The sequence below is a fragment of the Gallus gallus genome, chromosome 5 (assembly GCF_016699485.2).
Source record: "Gallus gallus isolate bGalGal1 chromosome 5, bGalGal1.mat.broiler.GRCg7b, whole genome shotgun sequence".
NCBI lineage: Eukaryota > Metazoa > Chordata > Aves > Galliformes > Phasianidae > Gallus > Gallus gallus.
This window is the reverse complement of record NC_052536.1, coordinates 6,631,323-6,645,757: the sequence shown is the minus strand read 5'-3', so window position 1 is coordinate 6,645,757 and position 14,435 is coordinate 6,631,323. Positions and strand designations below refer to the sequence as shown.

At 44.0% G+C, this 14,435-nt stretch overlaps 2 protein-coding genes across 2 annotated transcripts in view; one reads left to right on the top strand and one right to left on the bottom strand.

The window, feature by feature from the left end:
* CSTF3 (cleavage stimulation factor subunit 3) overlaps nucleotides 1–6,933 on the bottom strand; it is a 43,590-nt gene extending 36,657 nt beyond the window's left edge. The window contains exon 1 of the mRNA NM_001012568.2: nucleotides 6,722–6,933. Within this exon, the coding sequence (NP_001012586.1) occupies nucleotides 6,722–6,751 (30 nt within the window). The 5' untranslated portion in view covers nucleotides 6,752–6,933. The remainder of the gene's footprint in view (nucleotides 1–6,721) is intronic.
* Nucleotides 6,934–7,051: 118 nt separating this feature from the next.
* The window catches only part of HIPK3 (homeodomain interacting protein kinase 3), an 89,696-nt gene continuing 82,312 nt past the window's right edge, over nucleotides 7,052–14,435 (top strand). Inside the window, 1 exon segment of the mRNA NM_001199411.2 lies at nucleotides 7,052–7,798. The gene's annotated coding sequence lies outside the window, so the exon portion shown is untranslated.

Here is a 14,435-nt window from a genome sequence, read left to right as displayed (position 1 = left end):
TGTTTGAAGAACTAAGAGACTGATTTCCTAAATCAGTAAATACTCACTTGAGATCAGCAGATACTGTTATCAGGCAGCTATCTAAAACAAACAAAAGGAGAAATACAGGAGCTCCGCAGAATTGATAGATGAGATACAATCAGGGTTTTGAGCTGGACTGTTTTGCATTGCTTACATCTAATATCACAAGTAAGAAAACACCCACCATCTAAAGGGCAGCGAGCCCTCCTGTCCCAGCCCCCCAGGTAAAGTAAAACTATCTATACTTTATCAAACCCATCTGTGTTTCAGAGATGTAAACTGCACTGCAGGGAAACCAGAGCTCCGGTTATATCTCAATTGAAACAAGATTACCTTGCACCTTCAGAAGGCAGGAGCACCTCCCCTATGAAATCAGGCTGAGGGAGCTGGGCTTATTCAGCCTGGAGAAAAGAAGGCTGCAGGGTGAGCTCACTGCAGCCTTTCAGTCCCTAAAGGGAGCCTACAAACAGGAGGGGAGTCAACTCTTTACAAGGGTAGATAACGGCAGGACAAGGGGAAATGGCTTTCAGTTGAAGGAGGGAAGATTTAGGTTGGATGTCGGGGAAGTTCTTTACTGTGAGAGTGGTGAGGTGCTGGAACAGGCTGCCCAGAGAGGCTGTGGATGCCCTGTCCCTGGAGGTGTTCAAGGCCAGGTTGGATGGGGCCCTGGGCAGCCTGGTCCAGTACTAAATGTGGAGGTTGGTGGCCCTGCCTGTAGCAGGGGGGTTGTAGATTCGTGATCCTTGATGTCCCTTCCAACCCAGGTCATTTTGTGACTGTGATTCACACATCATCACTCCTAAGACATTGGAAAAAATCAGTGCTTAGGCTTTCCAGACTGGACTACATTGCCAGAGCGTGCAAGTAAATGCATGTGTTCAGTTACACATCAAATCTATGAGGACTAATATTGCCTGTAAGCAAGCAGTGAAGGGAACCGAAACCTTCAACCTGAACATTAACACGGCACTTAAAGTTGCTGTTAATCAGTTTAGGAGTATGTGACTTTCATTATGTTCTTGGAAGCGCACTATTTGCACAACAGTCACCATCCAACAGCATAAACACCTCAGTCATGAGGTGCTGTTCACTGCCTCCATCCTGCCCCTACATAAGCAGCTTTGGTTCCTTCCTCTGGGTTACAACACACCGAGTTGCCTCATTCTATAACAAGTCAGTTCAGGGAGTTAAATCAGCACATACACACAGTTAGGAAAGCAATTAACTTCCTAATTGATTCAGCTCTCTGGTACGAGAGTCAGATATGACACAGAATACAACATACAGAAAAATACAGGACTTGAGTTCTAGCTTAGATTAGCTTGAACCGCTATAAAACCCAATTTGATACTAGCTTTTAACACTTCCTTAGCATCTAGAAAAAATACTGCCAAAAATTGTTGCATACAAACTGGAAAAGTACTTTTTTTTTCCTTCTAATAAATACATGCAGCAAACCTCCCATGTAATTGGTCTCCTATCTCACAAACAATCCTCTGAAGGTCACTGAATTATTTCAGCACTCACAGTTCTATGTCTGTATTTGTATTCATAACATCTAGTCTGATTCACAGCTCTTATTACTTGTACACAAATAAATGGCTGTGGATTCTTAGTTTCACAGGTATCAAGACCAGCAAAATCAGTCAACTGTAGAAAAATCACCTCTGAATTCATAAACGTTGTGTTCATATGGCAGAGGGAATAAGAACACAAGAAACAGAATGAACTTCTAATATTTACCCCAAGCTCTTTTTTAACTCGTTCAATGAGAACTTTGGTTTATACCTTACTACTAAAGGCAACAGTTAAGACTTTCCCCAGACCTCTGAGAACAAACCCTCATGACTCCAAAGCACACTGCATGACATACAAACACCTTTTTCAAACATTCATGCAACACAACGCATCCAATTGCTTAAAGCATCCTGCTCCCACAAGGGGATATTTTTGCAGCAAAAGGAAGGTTTATTTCAACAGTTGTTTCACTTGTGAAGTGGCCTGTTTAAGGTGCTTAAAGGCTACCACTAATAGTGCAATGAGGTCTTCTACAAACAAGACAAATAGGCTGCTGTGCACAAAAAGAAAGCAATTCCAACAGCTGTATCAGTCAGGCGGGTTAATATCTGGAAGGTGTTTTATGTTCACTGTTGGAGGTTTTGAATATTTGCTGTGGTTTAGCATAGCCCAGCCTGTAACACAGCTGATGAATCCAACTTGAAATGCATTAACATTCAACTTAGCAAGCATTGCTGGTTTTGCAGTTTGGTTAATTTACAGCTTGGCTAGCCCAAGTTTGTCCCTCAAAGTTTCGTTGCAGTTATACACGCACAGAGCAAGTTTTTAATTATCTTCAGTTACACATCCAGTACTTCAGTAGGCTAGAGTTACACCACAGACAGCCACTCCGTCCAGACTAAGTACCCAGCTGGACAGTTACTCGAGAATCGCACTGCATGCCAGATCACCGCGTGTAAGCACAGAAACTACACTGCCTTTCCTCAGTTCAACAAACAGCCACGATATCAAAAAGGAGAGTATTTCCCATAGACAAGACTTAAATCTATTTTTAAAGGCTTGTCTTCTTTTTACTTCTATGGAAATTCAACTGTGAATGCAATTTGGGAAGAATTTTTGCACTTTAGCACTGGGTCACTATCAGCAAATGTAAGTCAGTAAATTACTCAAATAATTTTTAAAAGAATACTTTTACACTTAACATAACATAACCCGGGCTGTTTTATATCTCTGTACAAATCAGAGCTTTAGGTTAAGAAGAATCACTGTTCTTCCCTCCTGAAACTATTTCCCAGACAACAGTGTTTAGACACAGTTTTCACTTTCATTTCCTCTTTGTGTATCTGAAAACATCTACATCACTGAGTCCAAAGTCTCCCTCCATCTGTCCTTGTTTTCGTTCTATTTACAAGCAGTTCCTACAGTAACTGTAAACAGTAACAGTAAACCCAGTTATGTACCATATAAAATAACATGCTCATAGAGGGGGTTGAGGTTTTTTTTTCCAAATGACCCCTCCTGACATGTTCAACCCACCCCATCCTGCAAAAATAACCTTTTGCTTTCAGTATCATGCTTACCAATGACACCTTGTTAAAATGTTAACTATCTTAGCATTTACTACTACACTTAGAATTCAAAACCTTGTATAGCATGCTGTACCAAACAGACACGAGGTATGAATGAGACAGGAGTAGAAGAGGACAGAAAATGCCAGGAAGGAACCAAAGCAGACTGCTTTAGAGGTCTTTCCTATGGACACAGAGCCAACACTGCCGTTTCATTCCCACAGTTCAGCCTTGGAGCAATTTATAAAAAGTAATCTGCAGCGCAGACTGAGGCACATCTCGCAGTTACGGGAAGCCTTAACTGCTTGTTTCTAGCCTTATAAGGTTAATCTAAGGCAGGGTAAAACAAATACTGCATCAAGTCTTCAGATAAAATTGATGTCTGGCAACTTTGTATTTATTAAATGGGTAAGGGAACTTATTCTGCCACAGCAGAAAGAGGGAAGAAGAGAATTTAGGCCTTGTCTGGGAGTACAGGAAGCAATGATATTGCAAAATGAAACTAGACACATTATGGCCCAGAAAAGCACAAAGAAACACATACTTGTAAGAGCATACTCTTTTCAGTTATGACAGATGAAGAGGCTGAAAACAGCTCATCAAATAAAATGAGGGAATTTATGGCAAACAGTAACAGCCTTTCAGTCTACAGAATGTGAATTTCTAGGATATAAACTTTTGGTGCTCTAGAAACCAATCCTAGAAATTCTGTCTGGATAAACATCACATAGACCTCACTAGGAGTTCAGCAGAGACCTAACAGATTTTAAGACCTGACAACTCCACCTGTTTCTGAGGAAATTAGTTTAGGTCCAACACAACAAACAGTGCTAAAATTGAAACAATTCTGACTCCAAAGGTAGTTCACGCAATGGTGGCAGCTGCACCATATTCCCTATCCACACCCTCCTCCTTCCCTTCTCTTCTAGGCTAGCAATGCAAGCAGACAACCTCCATTACACAGCTTACGTGTTGCCCAATAGTGCCTTAGTTCAGCCTGAAGGCAGTGAAAACGTTTCAGCTGCACCACACCTGGTGTAATAAAGTCTCAAACTCCAGCTGGGCATTTAACCTTGCAATATCTACACCCAATGCTGTACTCTCTGTTCTTCCTTCCTGAACAGTCATAATTTTGTGCTTGCAAGAGACAGCATGGCAATCTGCCTTTCACTTGGCTCCTTCTGGAAATCCTCTCCAAATCTAAGGCCTGGGAAGCAAGATACAGACATGCCTGTGTCACTAAGAGTGCTAACAGTTATTTAACATCTGCATCATATACTAACATGCACATTGAGTGCACAATACAGATGAAGGTTGCTCAGGGACATGATTTAGCGGAGGGTTGTTAGAGTTGGGGTAGTATGGTTAGGTTGTGGTTGGACTCAATGACCTTTAAGGTCTTTTCCAACCTGAGCGATTCTATGGTTAACTGTACAGTCCCCCCTTAATCTGATATATGACTGCCAATAATAATGGCACTCAAAAACCCAGAACCTGGTCATAGAGGCAACAGAGAAAGCCCTAAAGAAGAATGCCAGATGCACTCAAACCGCTGTCTAACTTCAGCTTCTCACATAAAAGTACATTTAAAGCCATAAGAATGTTGTGTATGTAAGGTCAGAGAGACCTCCAGACAGCACTAGGTTGTGATATCTATCAGCTGCAATGTGGGTTAAGAGGGCAAAGCACAGCTGCCCCACTCACAGCACTCTGTTGTTCCTTTTCCAACAGAAGCACTGCCAACAGATAACTGCGTAAAGACCACAGTTAGATAAACATTTACTTCAGAAACACCTGCACTAAAACACAACCAGACGGTTGTTAACCTGGAATGGGGAGCCTCCAAAGTACTATTGCTCAAAACATCAATATAAAATTATAACCTTATTTTAACATTAGGAGTAAGAAACTCAAGTCTGCTAGGGTGAAAAAAAATAACATTGCAGAGGACAACTTCCTGAAACTGAAATAAACTGATGGAAGGAGCTGACCATAACAAGGTCTGAGATCCTCCAGGAGAACGGAATACAGAGGCCTTCATAAAGAGCATGGTATATAAACAAAAACTCAGCTGAACCTATAAAAGCTCAATTTATTTATCTAAATTGCACCCAATGTGAAAACAATAACCAAATTAGCTTTCATTTTTGATTAGTTTTTATGCATAAAAAAATAGAAACCATCAGTTAAACTTCATGCCCTGTGTATGCCACAAATAATTTGCCATTTTTTGAATGCTAAGGCCTTCTATGATATGGCACCACATAACTACACTCAACACCTTCCAGAATACCTTTTATTTCAGCACATGCAGTCATCCCATCTTTTGCATATTGAGTCTTTCCTCACAAAAGAAAGTAAAGCCTTCAGGCAGCACTGACTCACTTTTTCAGCAAAAAAAGTAATATATTACACATTACAGAAATGAGCACGCTGCTTTAATCAAGTTTTAATTACACAATTATCTGTTAGTGGAAATTCAACAAACAAGCAAACAAAACCACTCACTGCAGTGGGTAGCTTAAATGTGAAATTTATTACACATCAGGATCACCAACACTTTATTGTAACATATTCTTCCTGTGCTGAAGTAAATCTTTCTGAAGGACCTCTCACCTGAACATACAAGTGTATTTACTTGCCTGAGCAGTCCTGAGCATACAGGACAGTAACTTATAGCACAGTTTCCTAATGAGAAAGAAAATGACTATTTTACATTCTGAACATTTCCCTCCAGCAGTGCTGGATCTTATGAAGAGTTTACACACCACCCTTCTGCCACGCAGGCCCACACACAAACCTATTTTGGAAAGAGGCTTCATTCTAAAAGAAAACCTTTTGAAGAAGGGAGTATTAAGTCAGCAGTTAAAGTTTAAGCATTTTCGTGGGCTACGTGGGCACTTCAGTATATCGACCACTTCTCCCTCAGCTGGGAACCTCCACCCACGTCCCACTGCCTCAATTTATGTACATTTTGAACATAACCATAACAGCTAAAAGACCTATCCGTAAGCAGGAAACATTCCACAGTAACGTGATAATTTAATATCTGACACAGAATGCTGAGTGCATCCACCTAGGAAACAAGAAAGTGTGTGTTTTAGCCTATTAAGAAACCCAAGCCAAAGCCAAGTAAAGAATTACACGCTCCTCAGAGAGAGAACACCGTACCTCCCCTCAAAAAAAGGGTCTCTTATTACATAACCACGTTTCTATAGATTCTAATTTGAAGACGTTTAAACGCTCCTGGAGGAAAACAGTATAGCTACTGAAGAAGCCCTCAACCTCACACGTTAAACGTGAACGAACGAAATTCGGGAGAGTGAGCCTCAGCGCAGCGCCTGCGACTCGCCCCCAGTCAGAGCCCGCTCAGCAGGGCGGGAAGGCCGGGCAGACACCCTGCAGCCCTTCCCCCCGCGGGCTCGGCAGGCGGACGGCCGCGCTCCAGGGCGGCTGGGGGGGCAGGGAGCCGCCCTCCGGCCGTGCCGTTGAGGGGAGCGGTTGAGGAACGGGCCGCGTTCCCGCCGCCCGAGCCCAGGGACGCCCCGCACCCCACGCGCAGCCCCCGCGTCTCCTCAGGGAGCGGCCTGCGGGCTTCCTCTGCTGCTGCTCACCTGCTCGCCGGTACCTCCCTCGCCGGACATGGCGGATTAAAACAGGGCTGGGGCGCTACCGCCCCCCAACAAATTAAAACCCCTTTTAAAAGCGCCCCGAGCCGCCGCCGCCACTGCGGGCAGCTCTTCGGCCGCACCAACCGCCACGGCCCGCAGCTGCAGCAGCGCTACCAACAAAATGGCAGCGCGGCGCCTCCGGCCCGGCTTTCCGCGGTGGCGGGGGGGGGGCGGGGGGGAGGAGCCGCGCGGGGCATGCCGGGAACGGCCGGGGAGGGGCGAGAGAGCGCGCGTAGCGGAAGTGCGCCACATGGAGCGGAAGTGCGCCACGGCGGCGCGCGATGGGAGGCAGCGGTGCCTGACGGAGCCCTGAGGTGTCGGCGGGCCGGATCTGCGGCCTGGCCCCCGCGGCTGCTTCCCGGCCCCGTAGGACACGTAGTGCCGCCGCGTGGGAGCCGGGCGCGGCGCCGGGGTATGTCCCGGAGCTGTGAGCGGGGCGCTCCCCGAATAGCGGCCCGGCCGGGCCCCGGGGCTGTGGCAGTCACGCTTATGGCGCCTGTAGCGGGCGTAGCATGGGCGTTTTCTCTCGCCGCTCGCTCTCCGTCTGCTGGCAGAGCGCTCGTTGTCCAAACCCCGATGGACAGTGGGCAGGAGCTGGGATGGCTCGGAGGCCTCTAGCTCGGGGTCTCGTCGCGTGTTGTTCCATTAGCGAAGCGTTGCCGTTTGAACTGTGTTACCTCTGCAGCCAGCTGTCACCTTGCCCTCGGTGAGGTAGCGCCAGCAATGTCTGCTAGCGGCAGGCCCATCGCTTCCACCTCACGAGAGCTCTCGTTAACCGAGGAGGCGAATTCAGGGGACAGGCTGAGAGGTCATCATTTCAAAACACCTCAAGGACACAAGAGGCAGCTCCCCCAAAATCGACTTAATTCTATTTACAAAGTAACTGCCAGTCTGTCCGTGAGAGAAGGGCTGTGAAACGGCTGTTGCTGTGAAATAGGCTGCTGTAGGAAACAAACCCATTGAAGGAGACTTGGCAGATACCGAGGTGAAAGCTGACTTCGCTGCCTTCACAACAGCAGCGTAAGTGTTCTTAAACTTGTATCATACAGTCCTATTTATGTAGAAGTACTGAAAATTACTTAACATTGCCACTCTGTGTTCCTTTGCTTCATCTTCTAAAAGTCCCCTTGTTAAACTGCAGTCCTGTGGAAAAAGGCAATAAGAAAAACAGTCATTACCTTTTCTTGGGCGTGACCTAAAAGAAAACCATGTAGAGGTAATGGTAAGCACTTATTTGACCAATTTGTAATATTTTTTCTTCTCGGTTTTGCATAATTTTTATTCTGTTTGCCAGGGGTGAAATACGAGTGTGCTTATCAATCTGTTTTGGTATATGAGCTATGTTCTCAGGTTTCTTAGAGAATGATGACTTTGTGATACCAGGCTAACTTGTTTTCCATTGGCTCTCCCATTCTACAACAGTTTCCATGAATATGATTTCATCCAAAAAAATCCTGCATTTCTGATTCAACTGTGTTATATTGTTCCACTTCCCACCAAGGAAACAGTTCCTTATAAGGGATTACTTAAAGCAATGCTGGTGAAACTGCTCATTAGCTAGTATGTTATTTATAGACATGCAGGATATCTACTGACTCAGTGGCCTTAGTGAAATTTTGATCTGTGGCTTTGTATTTTTTTTAAGCTGCATATATTTCTACTTTATCTGCTTTTTTTTTCTTTTGAGGAACTGTTTTGTTCACTTTCTTGAAATGATTAAGGTGCTTTTGAATGATGACATCACCAGTGACTTAGTAGAAAGGGAAATGAACAATGTTATTGAGAGTTTCACTCCCGTGCTTCCTACAGTACTTCCCCACATCCCCCCAAATAAATAAATAATATGCTGTCTCTTTAACTGGTTTTGCTCTTCATTTTTGTAATTCTATGCACAGAATAGGCCTTGGGCAAAGCCCAGCTGCTGTAAGTACAGTTAGTGCCTGCCATGTTTCTGTCAAGTGTTGTGTGATAGCTTGCATGAACTGCAGCTGTAATGTGTTCTCAACACTGATGTATTGGTTGGAGAACATTGAAAGATGTGCTAACTTACAGAAAGAAAATTCCTTTTTAGGTTCTTGCTGATATGTTGTTCCTTGCCACTTTAGTAGCTTGCCTTGGTTTGCAGTTAAATGTGAAGCTTTTCACACCTGAATGTTAACCGAGATGTTTGTGTTCTCATACGAATCTGTGAAGAGGCAATGCCACTCACCAAACCTACGTGTAAACAGCAAGTTATATTTCAGAGTAACTTCAAAATCTTTCATGATCGTAGATTAGGTGTTTAGGTAGAAGAGTATTATCTGAAGTTCTTTCTCACTGTGACTTCAATTAGGGCCTTGTGCAAAAGTCTACTGTGTTGAGTAGAGTAGTGTGTTATGGTAGTCAAACCATTTGACAGTCTGACTTGGAGTTTTCCTGCTGATGCACACCATGGGGATGCATCAGTTAAGCTTACCAGAACTGCTTCATTGCTAATTCCTTCTGCATTAATCAAATGTTGGTGTAGAAAGTGACTGTTCCTTCCATTTGTTCTGAAGCTGCATCACTTCAAGTGGACTAAGTAGCTTAGAGCTTCTAGTCCAACCAAGGTAACTGGAGTGGTGAGGACATGATTACAGGCCTGTCTGCTCGAAAATGCTACGCATTAATTTTCACATGGTTCATGGTATGAAAGCAGCATGGCATTGCAAATATATATGATGCTTTCTGATTCATGCTCAATTCAGTAATTGATGCGAAGCTGAATGGCAGGCTGTGAGTGAACTGTTGTGGATTTTTACTGCTTAGTAAGAAACCTGCTGAAATTACGCATTGGAAACTGAAAACAATCAGAAACTGAACAAGAATTGAAGGCTTCTGCTATCCATATAGCAATTCAGTGGTATTTACATGTTTTCTCTAGGGAAAAAATAAATAAAAATTGTGTGTTACTTGAAAAAAACAACTAGAAGAAAATCAGATCTTAAAACAAATGGATGTTGAACTTTACAAGGCCAACCATAAAGTGGATCAAATTTGAAAGGTGGCTGCTTTCATGGGGTTCAGTCAGTGGTTATCAAATAGCTGCCATATGTATCCTCCATGTGATGCTGGCTGCCTCAGCAAATTATCGTGTGTTACTTGTTATGAAATCCCAGGTTTTGTGTAACCCTTTTAGCAGAGCTCTGTAACTACTGAAAACATTGTTCAGAAAGGTTTTTCAATAGGATTAATCATGGGTATGATTGCTTAAACGTAGAGAGAATGTTGACAGCTCTTAGATTTGAACTGCCCCATTAATTTGTATATCGGTGCTCCATCTCAAGCTACCTGAGTGCAGAGTGGATTGACCTTGCTGCTGCATCATCCTATCACTGAAGGCTGTAGGTTCCATCACCCATTCTACAGGATGGATTTCAGCATGGGTAGGGTGAAGGCATGTTCACCTGGAAACTGAGAGACCCAGACTTGCTGGTGTTGGGGGTGGTGCCAGGCCCTGTTGTAGCCTCAACTGAGAGTACTGCAGGAGGTGAGTGCTCCTGCTGAGCCTTATAGTCGGTCCCTTGGCTTTCGCAATTGACAACACCATGGGGATTCTCTGAACTAAAGATGATAGTCTAAACATCTATTTCCATAGGCTGTAATTAAGAATAAATTTCATGTTTCTGTCAAACTGGTTTTGCTCCCTGTTAGCATCCACTGTTCTAGAGTGAGGTGTGTCCCTCTAATTGGTAGCATCAACTGCAAAGATGAGGAAGGAAGTAGAACTCAAGCTCAGGAGCCTTGCCAGACTTTTCCTTCACTCTGCTCTGGTGCTGCTGGAGTTTGTACTGAAGAGAGAAGGAAGCAACCGTGGGGATATGGGCAGTGATGAGAATGTAACAGCGCTCAGCTGATAATGGACCTATAAGGGCCTTTTGGCTATCAGAAATGTCAGTGTATGAGTCCGTTTGCGTCAGTATGATTGGTAGGAGCTGTGGCATTGAATCTGTTGCCTGAATAATATTCTCTCCCTGATCTCTGTGTCAGGTTCAGCACAGCACTACAGAGAGCCATGATGCAAACATATGAGATAAAGGTGCTGAATTAGGAGGCTGGATTAGCGAGCTGCATGTCCATTACATTAGACACGTTCCAGCACAGGCACTGTTGAGTTTGGAATAAGGAAAAGATAATTATGTTGAAAAGGTGTGGGATCTGTTGCTGCTTCTGCATTGCCAGAGATAGCTGTCTTTTACTGTCAGTAGTTTGGGAGGAGGTGTCTTGCTTCATTCTAGTCCTTCTTTTTCTCCATGTCGTGCCTTCTGTTGTGAACTTTCCCCTTTGATTACTGTAGGTAATAGATTACCGTTGTCCAAGAAAACTGAGGTGGGCATACAGTGTGTGTGTGTGTTCCTGCTGCCAGTCAGAGGTGCTGGTGCTTATCCTCCAGGTAGAGGTTCACCATAAGGGAAGTGCACAGGGAGGGGTCACATGTCCTTAAAAGTGTCTGGATTACAGGTGTGGAAACGTGGCTTGTGTCACCTTATGGAGCTGCATGTCTCCTGTTAGCCAGGGAGTCAGCCTTCGTGTTCATACTCTGCTGTGGAACTGAAAAGAAGGGAATCAATGACATGTGGTGGTAAATGATGTAGGTGAAATGCAGCTGAAGTTTCTTCTGGGTAGAATATTGAAATGTGTCAGGTTTTAAAATTAGTTTAAGGGAGAGAAATCAATTTAGGAATTTAGTAATAAGCAGAAACCCAACAAGAATGGATTAGTGACTGATTGGGGTGCATAGTACAAAACAGTCGTAGCAAACTGCGTAGTTGCAGTAATGCACTTGGATAGCGTGAGAAGTTGTTAAAATGATGGATTGAATTCCACTTTCCCAACCTGAATTCGTTTGCTTGAATCGGCTATCATTTATTTAACACAATGTTGCCTACTTTATTTTTTTCTAAGCAGCTTTTCAGCTTTCCAAGCGAAGTACAAACAATCCCCATTTCTGTTGAGCAAGTTTTTGGTCTTGGTTTTTTTTCTTCTAGTGATCTTTTCCAGGTCTTGTTCTCCTTGTGTACCACCTGTTGCTATTGTAGATCAGCACTGCTGTTCATCAGCAGGGATTTAGGTTGCCAGGTGGATTCTTTGGGAAATACACTGTAGCGAACTGAAAGCTGGAGCTGGATCTCTGTTTAAAACTGGTTCGATGCTGGAAGTTTAAGCAGTGAAAATAGCGCTGAAGGTTGTTGAAGCCAACAGCTGACTATCCTCAGAGGTAGGTTTCATTTCTTCCTGAAGATCCATAGGCAGACATTTGCAGATGTACGGTTTGTGGTGTGGGTGCTGTGGGTCCTCCACGTCCCGAATGCTCTGAGTGTGCGATGTGTGTGCAGATCAGTTGGGGCGCAGCGGGTTGCATGCAGCGGGCTGTGAGTGTCACTGTGCGCCTGGAAGTCCGAGAGGCCGGGATGCAATTTGCAAGCAGAAACACACAGAAAAGCAGGAAAACTCCCAAGTGCAGAACAAAGCAGAGAACAGCACTGAGTAAAGCTGTTGGGCTGTGTGCTGCAGCGCTGCCGTGTTCCTGCAATGCGCCGCGAGGTGGCAGACGAGCGCCGCGCTGCCCTCTGCTCCATTTAAGGGGTGTTAGAGTTGCCTTATTGTAGAGAATAGCAGAAATACGGAAGGAAAATCCAGGCATGAAAGGATGATTATAAATCAAAGGGGAACGTCCCGGTATTCAGCTTAGTGGTTGTCATCCAACAGATAAAGAGGAGAACAATGCGAGGTGGGGCAGAGCACTGTTACGTGTAATTGGTGTCACATGCTTTCAGTTACATTCAGCCACAGTTGTTTTCTGGTGTATGTTTATGCTTGTTGCAAAGCCTTTTAAAAACACATCGTGAACTGCAATAATTATTTCTGATAGAGAATCAGTGAGACTGAGCTTATTGTTAATTGTGATCACTAGAAGTAGTGCTGGAGTGCCTTGTAAATGGTAGTGATTAAATGCAAGTAAGAATTGACTGTCTGAGCATTGTGTTACTTGCACTTAGATATTTTCTCCTTAGCTTAGTAACCCAATTGTCATAAGATGAGGGCGTAAAAGTATATTTTTAAGACATTATATGCTTTTTTTAAAAAAAAATAAGACATTATATGCTATTAATTGTCATAAATGGGGCTGTTCAGCCTGGAGAAGAGAAGGCTCCGGGGGGACCTGAGAGCGGCCTTTCAGTAGCTAAAGGGGGCTGTAAGAAGGAAGGGAACAGACTCTTCAGCCAGGTCTCTTGTGACAGGATGAGGGAAAATGGTTTCAAAGTAAAGGAGGGGAGATTTAGACTGGATGTAAGGAAGAAGCTTTTTACAGTAAGGGTGGTGAGGCACAGGTTGCCCAGAGAGGTGGTGGATGCCCTGTCCATGGAGACATGCATTCAGAGCCAGGCTGGGCAGGGCTCTGAGCACCTGATGGAGCTGTGGGTGTCCCTGTTCACTGTAGAAAGTTGGGCTAGATGGCCTTTAAGGGCCCCTTCCAACTCAAACAATTCTGTGATTCTATGGCGTGTTTGGATACGTATGCACAGAACATCACAGGTTTCTATCTCAAGCTGTTTTGCTTAGAACCCTCATTTTCCGAAGTACCAACTGTCTGCAAGCAAGAAGCTCTCTCTGCTGACATAAATTCTACCTTAGTCAAGTGCTGTGTTTGTGCAGCCTGGAGAAACAGGAAAGGTGGAACTGGCTGATCAGTCCGCCTGTACTCGGGGCAGGGAGGTTGCTATGTGACTATACTATTTGATGTTTTGCTTGAAAGCTCAGCTCCAGGAAACCGGGGTTTGCATTAAGAATCAATCAATCTTCTAAGTTTGTTTTCTTGTATTCCAAAATGAAGATTGATTTTTGTGAACCAAATATATGCTAATCCCTCAGAAACATAGAAGAAATGTAAGAAAAACCGAATTCTTGTGTTATTTGAATCTCCTTATTTTAGGCGGGGTTGATTAACAAACCTTAACTACAGTACCCCCAGGTGGTAGCACAGCAGTCACCGCCGCTCTCCACACTTGGTTTGTAGGCTGGACAACTTGATCCACAAGACATTCCTCGCCTCAGTCCATCTTCCAAACCTGCTTGGACTGTTGTACCTGCCTTAAGATACGTCTCTTAGTGCAGCTACCATCAGAGTTCATGATTATCAAAGGTTATTTTGAAGAAATAACAAACCTTTGTGACTTCTGTGCAAATTCCCTCATACGGGTGATCTCACCCAGCCCGGGTTTAGACCTGCATGCTGCGCTTGGAATTACAGCTCTCTTTGAGTTCATCCCTGTGTAAATTTACCTTGGCAGATCACATGCTCTTTGAATTAAGGCTTATGTTTTTATAGTTATCTATAAAGCATTTGGGTGCCATGGTGATTAGATCACACAAGCAGACAGTTAAATTTGCACTTAATGAAAGCTGGCAGTGCCAAGGTTCTTTTCATTAGAAATCAGGCTTCATATTAACAGAGCTGTGTTCTCTAGTAAAACAGGTGATTTCAGGTATTAAATATGCACTGTTTTTTAGCAGATTAATAGGTACACAAAGGGAAGGAAGTGCTTTAAATGTGCTTCATTAGCTAACCTTGCAGTCAGCAGTGAAGTTACTGCTTTTGAACCTCGTAGCAACACTGCAGCTCAGCCACCACATTCTA